The following is a 10796-nucleotide window of genomic DNA, read 5'->3' as shown; positions in this document are numbered from 1 at the left end:
TGTTTCATGGTTTCTTATTTGTGGTAGAGGAACGCTTAAGGATATAAGGGGAGGGGGGGTGGTTCACTAGTGATAGAATTTATCACTCACAAGCATCAATCAAGTTCCGCCATGTCATCGACCATTTTTCCATCACTCACAACCTTTTTTAGTGGGGGTGGTCATCACTCATCACCACACCCAACAATTTCCCCCAACCAACAATTTCACTCACAAAACCAAACCACCACGCGTTGAAAATATAACGAAAATGGATTTTCGTTAATATATAACGCGTTATCTAAATAAGCCGGGGTGGGAAAAATAAACTTCCACGCGTTATACTTTTGCCATCACGCGTTATAAGCTACCGCCCCGTGTGCCCTAAGGGAGAGATACAAATAGACTCTTAAAGGTTACATATCGTGGTTGCGAGATCATTAGAGGTGGAGAAAGAGAGGGTTCTATCAGTTAGTTGAAGATTGTCACTAGTTGACTTGCTAAGTATGATTAAACTAAAAGTCAAAACGACTATCACCAATGGAATAGTTGGTACGCAACGGATTTTTTTTCTTGAGATGAACATGAAAAAACAACCACAAAATCAAATTTATGGCAAATTTCATCTTCTGCTTTCAACTAAAAAACGTTCGTATAAAGACGAAAGCCAATTTATTCATGTCAGCACAAGTGTTAGACCACTGATCACCATGCTCAGAAGGCACAAGGTATCATTACAAGCCATTAACTAGTTGTGAAGCAGAAGTTTTAGACTCGGCCCTGGCTCAATAAACTGTGCCATGGAGGTTCCCGCTAAGAAAGACTTGACAAGGTTGAGTGCTAACTTCGGTTTATGCAAAGGCACCTCATGCCCGGCTCCTCTCACCGTTACAAATGTCAACCCTTCATACATTTGTGTCCATCCTCCCACCTATTTCAAAAATCATAATAATTTTCAACTTCCTTAAAAGAAACAAAAACCAATAATGAGCACATGTGGGAACACATGTCCCACGTGCGGCCCCATGTTGGGCCCCACACAAATCCTGTTGTGAAATGGTCATGTGGGACCATGACCCAGACCAACAACATAAATAACAATATCAAAATTTGTTCGTTTGTATCTTCATGATTGAAAAATTTTACCTGGCCATCATCATACCAAGCGCTCCACGGGCTGATTGCGGTAAGGTTGAGAGCATCTACGCTATAACGTGTAGACGTAACAGGAATCACTGCATCTGTATCACCACTATAACAAAACAAACTTTTATAAACTCAAGAACAAAATATAAAGCAACGTCAACGAAAGATTATAAAAAAAAAATATGTATAAAGAAGAACCTGTATATCCAAATACGTAGCCCTGAACTTATGAGTTCTTGATGGACATCAAGCACGGATACAGGAGAATCTTCCCAGTTCATCCCTACATCATCGCTGCACAACTTATGATGTTAACGATCACAACATATCACATTAATGTGCATTTTTTGAGATTTAAATGTTTTTCTACTGTAGCCTATATCTTATTGGCGAGACCCACAAAACAAAATATATCCGATGATGTTTAATTTGTCTCCAAATATGTTAATAAACAATTAGTACCTGCAGGTTTCCCAGGTTCTTGAACTGTTACCGTGATGAACATGAAGTGCATTTTGAACCTCGGGTAAATTGAAGTAAATCGTGGAGTGTTGTTCGGTGCAAGGATCATAAGTCTGCCGAATATGCTTGACCTTCTGTCATACAACAAGACGTTCAGGTAACTATTTGAATAAGTAACTGAACAACTAGAAGAAAGTGAACACATAGAATGTGGGGTATTTTGATGTTGATGTTAACCGCATTCAAGGGTATGATAAGTAATTATTAAAGAAATACTCACACGCCATTTTCTCAAAAGCCGAGTAGTGACACCGTTGGCGGTGCAAATAGGAGTAAAGATGCTATAAGGATCAATGTTACCCATTTCTCGAGAAGCAATATCGATTATCTGGCCGCACTCAGGTGAGGAGTGAATAAACGATTCCCTGTCACATAGTTCGTTAGATTTCTTGTAAGTTTGGTCGGAAATCATACCAGTAGCCCACATAAATTCGAAAAGCCCAACATGATCATTATAATCATCTGTCAAGGCATTCCCCACCTGCATTTGATATTTTCCATCTTTTAAAAAAATGCAGATTGAAGTAGTAAACGTGTAACAAAAATTTGTTTGGAGAGAAATTCATACCATGTAACCCTTAAGATTAATCGGACTTCCTGCATTTGCTTTGTTATATCTCACAATGGCTTGGCTTAATTGAGGAACATAATGTCCTAATAAAGGTTCAAACTAATCAATTAGCATAAATCATACTCATTGACTTTTGAGGTCAAACCATGTAACTTATAAAATTCAAATTCACATCAATTTTGTTACAAAGCTTAGGCCAAATTTTCTATAATCGACATAAGCTTAATGCGTATGAAAAAAAAAATCTTGATATCAAAACTCAATTATTTTCTACTTATTTGGCAAAATATAATAATAAAAAGGAACTATGTTTACACTGATGTACCTGCATAGCTCTCGCCTGCTATATAGAAATCCCTTCCTTTATATTGAGGGAATCGTTCAAGCCAATTCAATAGAAATTGAAGTGAATCCGCAGCTGCAACATAACAGTACAAATCAAGATAAGTGCATGAGCATCATAATTATACATAAAAACATTTATACATACATAAGAGGCCGTCTATAAGTAACACCCAGTTCCTCATACCAACTAATATTGTCCGATTTGCCCACGAGGAGATCACCGATTTGGTGTTGGTATGCATGGAACGATGTGGGATTTGTCTAAATGGTCATAGTAAACGTGTGCAATATTAAAGATTGAAGTCATACCGGTTCTATTATCCCCATTGCTAGTAATATCCGACGAGGTATTAGAATAAGAATATCCAACTCCAGCAGGAGAATCAAGAAACAACAAATTTGCCACTGCAATACACAGTTATTAAACAAAATTTTAACAATCAAACTCATACTAAAACTAGTAAAACCATCATACAAATCATAAACTCCCACCAGTGTTCCAAGAATACGGATTCAAATAAACAGACTTCCCATCTTCATTTACATGAAATGGCCCAACTTCTTCAGCCATTCCAAACGCAATCGATGAACATCCCGGCCCTAACAACACAATCTTGGTGATCAATCCAATATGCGACAAGATTATCACACTATTTAAAAGAATTCAAAAGAACTGAAAACCTGTATCGATGAATAATATTTTCTGTGTATTAAATAATTGAAAACCAGATCTTTTTACATTACAATAAAAAGAATCCTGATAAAGCTAACCAACTAATGATAAAAAAATGTCAGTAACTATCCTAATATTCAAACCAATGAGAGAATAAAAAAGTATTAACTAAATAATAAAAGCCATAACGGATAATAAACTTAGCTAACACCAGAGAGGGTCCGTTAACCCGACAATGGGTACTTATTGAATTTATATATATAAATCTAACTTTGTTAAAATAAAAACACGATCTTAACCATCTAGTCGTAGTCGGTAGAGAAAAAGGCCTTTGTAACAACCCATAAAAGAAGTATTGGTTCTGCCACTACCAAACATTATTTATAATATGGATTTAAAGCTAAACAAATATAAATATAACTTAAAAACCAAATTAAGAAATAAACCTCCATTAAGCCAAAGAATGAGAGGCTTTGAAGAAGGATCATGAGTGGCCTCAGTCATCCAATAAAACAAAGCTCTTCCAGATTCTTCATTCACAGTCACATACCCAGCATAATGATCAAAGTCAACAGTGAAACTTTGACCAGGAAGGTTAGAAACTTGGTCTAGTTTCTGTTGGGTAATCGGGTCGGATTCAGATAAAGTTGTGCTACAATTAACAGAAATTAAAACGAAAAGAACAAAAGCCCAGTTCCAATATGACATTTTGATTTAAAGTTTGAGATGAAGATAGTTTGTGAGCATCGAGGTAGAATTATAGTGTGTTAGTTTGTTGAGATGTTATAGATCTTTAACGTTAACTTGTCGTTTAAGGATGTTGGGGTTAAGCATTGTCTACACGCTAATATATCTTCTTGTAAAGGAAACAAACGAATATTATTTTAGATAAAGAAAATAGTTTTTTGATTGAACACTTGTCTTTCATATAGGAATGAGATTGTAACATTTTACGAGTTTTATATATAAAAGGCTTCGGGGCATTGGCGGAGCTTAGTGTAAAGTGGAGAGTACTCTAGCTGTAAGGTTAGCCTAATTTGATGTTTTACTAACATTTGAAGATAAATATTCATCATCCTTTATTGATATGATGAATTGAAAATGATAATGATTGTTGACAAAGGCCAAACATAGATTATAAGGTTATAATTAGACCAAAACTGAAATTTAAAATAATTATGATTGCTAACACACGTCAGGCGTAGGTTGACAAGGTTATAGTTATACCAAAACGTTCACATGAACATGAAACATAGACGTCACATTGATTTTGATTATTATGTGCTACGAATACAAGTAGGCTAGTAGGGTTCGTCACTCATGCTCGTAGAGCTTTAACATTAGCTGTAACATTTTTTGGGACAAATTCATTTTGCTACAACACATTTTTATTTAATTAATATGCAAGACATGATATAAAGATGTATTTTCAATACATTTGAAAATGAACTAAAAGTATCAAATGAATTTTTTGTTTATAGAATCAAAGCGCACATATGGCAAGTGGCAACTAACAAGGCATTAAACTTTGTCGTGTGAGAGTTTTACAAATATATTAGACTTGTTGTATTTGGTAAAAAAAAAAACAACACTTGCTAGTTATATATGATAAGCTAATGAAGTTTGTTAAATGTCACTGTTTTTTATTATTATTAGTAAAGTTAAATGCTAAAACTAGACAATATATAAAGTTAATTGTTTTCTTTTTGTCTTACATGATTAGATAATAAAATAAGGAATTCCATAATATAAAATTCAAAAACAATTTTGCAACTCTAATAATCAATTATTTAAAACTATCCCTAATTAGCTGTTCATAAGCCAAACATAATAGGCTTGGCTCGGCTCGGATTTAAAACTGAACTAAATAGTTAAGTTTGAGTTCAGCTTGGTTTTTAACTAAGCCTGTTAGCTCGGTTAGGCTCGAATTTAAAAATAAAATTTAATTCGTATAGTTTTCAAATTTCAATAATCTAAAATATCATTCAAGAGTTTGAATGAACACATTTGAAAAGTTCAACCTTATACAAGTTCAACAAAATAAAAAGTAAGTTTCAAATTTCAGCAAAATACATATAAGTTCATTAGCATATGTCATAGGTATCCAAATGCATATCTAAATACACAAAAACAATAATCATTTTTTTATAATATATTATATTTTTACAAAATAAAAGATATCAAAAGTATCATCACCCGAGCCATCCTCGAGTCGAGTCAAACCAAGCCAATCTGGCTCGTTATGAACTGAGCTGAGCCAGCTTAACTCAATATCAAACCGAATTATATCAAGCAAGCTTTTTACAAGCTAAATTTAAACAAGCTCCAAAACATGAGCTTTTTAAACAACCTTATCCCTAATCTAACTTAACAACAGAGCTCCAAAGTTAAATTCATAATCAATAAAATGTTAAAGATACCCGAAACAAATAAAAATTATTTTAGGCTATAATCAAGGACGAAGGTTATTATTCCAACTTAAAAACATATTAAAAAGATGTAATACTTTGAAAACAATAAATAGAAAAACTCCACATTTTAAGTAAGATTATATATATTTATACTTTTTAAACGACAACTTTCTTGTATTAGACTATTACACTCCTTAAATTGGAGAGCTCTGTTGCCCTACTCTGACCAGACTATGTTGTCTTAACCGGGCTCACACTGGCTTCAGAGTTTGGCTTGGGTGTTCCCTGGGATATCATACCGCCGAATTCCACTTGACAGTCATTGTGCCACCACAAGAGCTGAACACTCTCTGGCGTAACACACAGGGGCGGGCCCAAGCCCACTTCAAGGTGGGCGGGCGCACCTCCGGTGAAAAAAATTAGTGTTAAATTCCGTCGAAAATCCCGTCCGCACCCCTTGGAATTTTTCGTCCGCACCCTTTGGATTTTTCGACCGCACCCTTGAACGCACCCCTTAGGTAAAAAGTGTTATCAATTTATATTTTAATTTTTTGGTAAACTCTTATTTAAAAAAAATACTACCTAAATTATATAACTTTTAATACCTAACTAACTAAACCCAAATACTCATACATTTACCCACTTATAATTCCTAACTAGCTAGCCCACTAAGTCTTAGCCCATTAACCAAACCCAACAATATTTCAAACTATAATAAAATAATTAAAGCCCAAAACCTTTAGAAATTCTCTCCCGCTCTCTCCCTCTCTTGCGTCCCTGCACTGCCAACGAACAACATCACCCAGCGACAACAGTCTAGCAGCCGGCGACCACCGTAATCAGCCATAATATCACCGTCGTTTGACACCGAATCTAACCGGAATCCGAACACGGGTAAGTTTCTTTGTATTATAGGAGAAAAAAAGGTAATAAAGTTATGTTGATATTATAGGAGAAAAAAAGGTAATAAAGTTGTTAAATAGGTTTGAAATTTTGTGTGTTTTGACGTTGTTTATGGTTTTTTAGATGATTTTTAGGGTGATTATGTTGTTAATATATTTTTAGGGTGATTACAACTAACGTTATGATTTCTATGCTTGAATAGTTGAAAATTAAAATTGAAACATTATGTTATGGAGCGATGAACTTATGTTATATAGAGAAAGAATTGTTTAAAATTTTAGTTTTAAGTGATGTTTTGGATAGATTTCAAAAAATGAAAACCCGTAGGGCGTCGACGTTTTAATTATGTTTGTAACAAAGTTTACATGTTTTTTATTATTATATAAATTTAGTTTGATGTTCGTTTGTTTTACATGACCCGACCCGACCTGATACGAACCGATTTTTTTACTCATATAACTAAGGACCTAAAACTTTTAAAAATGTTCCGCACCCCCATGGAAAAATTCCTGGGTCCGCCACTGGTAACACACGGCAGGACGAAAACCCAAGTGCGCTCGGAATAGAACCTGACACCTCTGAAAAAAGACTAGACTCTATCCATCGTTGCCTTAATCCACCAAAGTGACGCAAATAAGAATTCAACTTGGGTCTCTATATTTTTCTTACGTTCAAAAAGAAAATAAAAAATAAAATCTTAATAAGTTGTTGGGCCCTTCATTGTTAGACGAGAATGATACCGGGCTGGGCCTACAAAAAGCAAAACTATAAATTGCACCAAAGCCCTAAACCCCCCTCTTCATTCTCTATCGCATAGTGTGGAACAAATTCTTCTGCAAAACCAATTGCCAAAATCATCTATCCATCCGCCGGTGTTAAACCCTACAATTTTGATCCTATAAACTCTCCGGTCAGTAGTTTCACCTTCATCTTTTATTAATCGATGCACAGATTACATATATCATGTTTAATAGTTTGAAAAGTTAGGGTTTGTTACGCTTAACTATTATACAGAGAGTGATATATTCGATTCAATACGTTAGAAACGATTTGGTTGATGATGATTTTAAACAAATTATTAGTTGTACTGACTTCATGATTGTTTGAATTAGGTCATGATTGAGATTGTTTATGTTATAGCTTGTTAATCAGTTATGTTGTCATTAATTAAGGTTTAATTTTTGTCATTCTTTTAGTATTTATTTTGTTTGGGTCCTATTTACATGATGTAAGACGATATGCAAATCGAGTGCGTTTACTTGATATAAAACAAATGTTATATTTGTTGTTGTTGAATTAATTCATTAATTGATCGGGTATAAGGGTGTCGTAGTGTTGTATGTGTTCAATGAGCATGTATAAGTTCATAAGCATGTACGTTTTGCTTTTGTTTTGCATCTCTTTGTTTTTTTGTGCAAGTACGAATAGGTTTATTTGAAATTCGGGTAGCAGTTATGTTACTCACGTTATATGATCCACGGGGTTCTAGCCATGTCAACCGTAGTCAGGCATTAAAGAGTTTTTTTTTCCCAAAAGGGTGTTAGTGGAAAAAATATTTACCAAAATAGGTGATTTGAAAACTATTTACCAAAATGGGTTCTTCATTTGTTTTTTTAGTTGAAAAAAAATAAAAAAGGCCGCTTTTTTCTATCTACCTCTCTCTCGAGAAATAGTCGATCCACATCTGAAGATTCGAGTTTTCGGGTTTGGTTTTGTTGAATGTCTACGATCACAAGTTTGATTCTTGTTGGTCATTCTTTGTTTTGCTCAACAGTTTAGGTCCCATTATGCTTAACGATTATGATTTCTTAGTTTTTTTAATCAGGTTTCTATCATTTGATTATAAAGTTGAACGTTTGATTTATCTGATGCATTATGATAAAAAATAGAAAAAGAATAACATTAAACAATAATGTTTAAGCAAAATCGGACCTGAATCGTTGAGCAAAATCGGAACGGAATTGTTGAGCAAAATCGGACTTGAATAGTTGAACATAATCGAAGAACAAACAACAAGAATCAAATATGTGATTGTAGAAAGATCAGCCAATTCAAACCTTCCAACCAGTGATTGAACCTTTGATTAAAGAAACTGATATACAAGAATCAACACCTGTGAAAAAAGATCTCATGTTGCTATTTTAAAAGAATGCGGTCGAAGCACCTGTACATATCCATTAAATAATACCATTAATTTTTTTTATGGAAATACTGCAATAAAATCTGAGTTATATTATAACATGTGTGTTATGATCTGTTGATGCTGTCAAACCCTGCTTAAAGCAACAGGTTAATAAAATATATCTTGCAATCCGTCTTGTAGACAGTGTTATATTCCTTCAGTGGTTCTAATTTAGTGAAATAGATGGTAGTCTGTCTAACAGCAATCATGTTATTATTCCTGCAGTTTGTTCTTCAGTACTGCTGCAATGGAGAAAGTTGAAAGATCATTACAAGATCAGTCCGGTGGCAACGATGACTCTAGGAAAAATAAGAAGATATCTATGGTCGCTTCTTCAAAAATTGGAGCTGCAAGATGCAGTAACAAGGACAAACTAGTAGGTAAGCAACTTTAGTTCTCATCCCATCTGCATAAATGTCATGTTTAACTCTGCACGGATCAGAGAAAAAAATTAATGACCGCAATATTACTCATTGTTTGGAGTTAATTATAGTATTTAATATTATTATGCATATTTTCCAACTTGTTCTTAATTACTACTAGATATTAGAATTTTTTTTTCTTCATATTTTAGAGGAATTTTTTGCAGGTCTTGAACACCGATTAGATAAACCTCTGCAGCAGAGTAATAGGACACAAGTGAGCAAACTTCATCAGGTACCTGCCATGAAAGCGAAATTTCAGAAAACTGCAGTTGCAGGGCCAGACGTGAAGAGTTCTTCAGTTCATAATTTAAAGAGTAAAAATCCGATAACCCACGGTACGGGCCCAGGCGTGAAGAGTTCTTCAGTTCATAATTCAAGGAGTAAAAATCCAGTAACTGAAGGTGCAGGCCCTGGCGCTAACAATTTAAGGAGTAAAACTCCAATAACTGAAGGTGTGGGCCTTGGCGCGAAGAATTTAAGGAGTAAAACTCCGATAACGGAAGGTGCAGGCCCAGGCGCGAAGAGTTCTTCAGTTTTTAATTCAAGGAGTAAAAAGCCAATAGCTAAAAGTGCGGGCCCAGGTGTGAAGAATGCTCCAGTTTATAATTTAAGGAGTAAAAATCCGATAACCGAAGGTGCTACAAGATCTAATCTGAGGAGTAACGTTCAGAAAACCGATGCTCAGAGTGCCTCTATAAATATTCAAAAAAGGAAAATCCCAAGAAAAGATAGTTCTAAAGATTCTTCAGTAGCTATGCAGAAGACAAAAATTTCGAAAAATTCTACAAAACCTATTAAAAAGATTGAAACCCCAAAACCGTTAACTGCATCACCGGCTGAACTAGACAGGAAGAATCATCCTTTGATTAGTCAACACGAACTGTTCTTACGTGAACCAGTTTATCATGTCAGATGGGAAGGTAGGTTTTAAAGATATTTCTGTAACCTTTTCTTGCCAATTGTCATCCGCTTTTTCTCAAATTATTTGTTGTGTAGTACCTTAAAAAGGTAATGAAAATGGTGTAATCTTAAAGAATATATGTTGCTAATACTAGGACTCGAGCATTAATTTTTACGATGTAGCATGAAGTGTTGAACACATTTTTTTTAACGTTTTGTAGGTGAAGATGTGGAGAATGGGCCATTAGGGCACAACTGCGTATTATGCGATAAGGATCTTTCACGTGCACCAGAAGATGATGATGATGATGATGATGATGATTCTGAATATAACGATGATACACAATATGATGTTGATGATGAGTATTATGATGAATATGATCTCAATCCTCCTCTTCTTCCTGCTGTTGATATTCTTTCGTGTGGCCATGCATACCATACCGAGTGCTTGCAAGAAGTTACGCCTACAGAACAATCGAGTGATCCCCAATGCATTTTGTGTTATAGTCTTGAAGAATAATTTTTTGAAACCATTTTTTAGTACATGATGAAAATTGCTAATCAGGTGATAGAGGGTATAGAAATTACAGCGGTGAGCTTCTTGTTGATGTGATTAAAACAGAACTGGTAAAGTTTCTTGTGCAGTAGATTCATTTTTTTGCTTCATCTTTTAATATTGTTATGGATGAAGGGTTAGCAAAACTCTAGTATTGATTACAGCCGTTAAAAGTTAATATTG

At 34.6% G+C, this 10796-nt stretch overlaps 2 protein-coding genes across 2 annotated transcripts; one reads left to right on the top strand and one right to left on the bottom strand.

The window, feature by feature from the left end:
* Positions 1-619: 619 nt before the first annotated feature.
* LOC110939797 (serine carboxypeptidase II-2) lies at positions 620-3984 on the bottom strand. The gene is made up of 10 exons (XM_022181371.2): positions 3683-3984; positions 3056-3163; positions 2873-2968; positions 2544-2636; positions 2216-2301; positions 1868-2128; positions 1588-1721; positions 1324-1419; positions 1126-1231; positions 620-910 (listed from the first exon to the last, which is right to left on the bottom strand). Exons 1-10 carry the CDS (start codon positions 3942-3944, stop codon positions 728-730), a joined length of 1425 nt encoding a protein of 474 aa, XP_022037063.1. The 5' UTR covers positions 3945-3984; the 3' UTR covers positions 620-727.
* A 3364-nt stretch (positions 3985-7348) lies between these two features.
* Positions 7349-10796, top strand: LOC110939798. The gene is made up of 4 exons (XM_022181372.2): positions 7349-7460; positions 8958-9112; positions 9322-10077; positions 10279-10796. Exons 2-4 carry the CDS (start codon positions 8980-8982, stop codon positions 10575-10577), a joined length of 1188 nt encoding a protein of 395 aa, XP_022037064.1. The 5' UTR covers positions 7349-7460; positions 8958-8979; the 3' UTR covers positions 10578-10796.

The sequence above is a fragment of the Helianthus annuus genome, chromosome 6, assembly GCF_002127325.2.
Source record: "Helianthus annuus cultivar XRQ/B chromosome 6, HanXRQr2.0-SUNRISE, whole genome shotgun sequence".
Lineage (NCBI taxonomy): Eukaryota > Viridiplantae > Streptophyta > Magnoliopsida > Asterales > Asteraceae > Helianthus > Helianthus annuus.
This window is presented reverse-complemented; position numbering and strand designations above follow the sequence as displayed.

Coding starts and splice junctions, on each gene's coding strand:
- LOC110939797 (XM_022181371.2), bottom strand. CDS start 3,944: ATGTCATATTGGAACTGGGCTTTTGTTCTTTTCGTTTTAATTTCTGTT. Junction 3,164..3,682: donor CATTCTTTGGCTTAATGGAG/GTTTATTTCTTA, acceptor TTGTGTTGTTAG/GGCCGGGATGTTCATCGATT. Junction 1,722..1,867: donor GGCTTTTGAGAAAATGGCGT/GTGAGTATTTCT, acceptor GTTGTATGACAG/AAGGTCAAGCATATTCGGCA.
- LOC110939798 (XM_022181372.2), top strand. CDS start 8,980: ATGGAGAAAGTTGAAAGATCATTACAAGATCAGTCCGGTGGCAACGAT. Junction 9,113..9,321: donor TAACAAGGACAAACTAGTAG/GTAAGCAACTTT, acceptor AATTTTTTGCAG/GTCTTGAACACCGATTAGAT. Junction 10,078..10,278: donor TTATCATGTCAGATGGGAAG/GTAGGTTTTAAA, acceptor AACGTTTTGTAG/GTGAAGATGTGGAGAATGGG.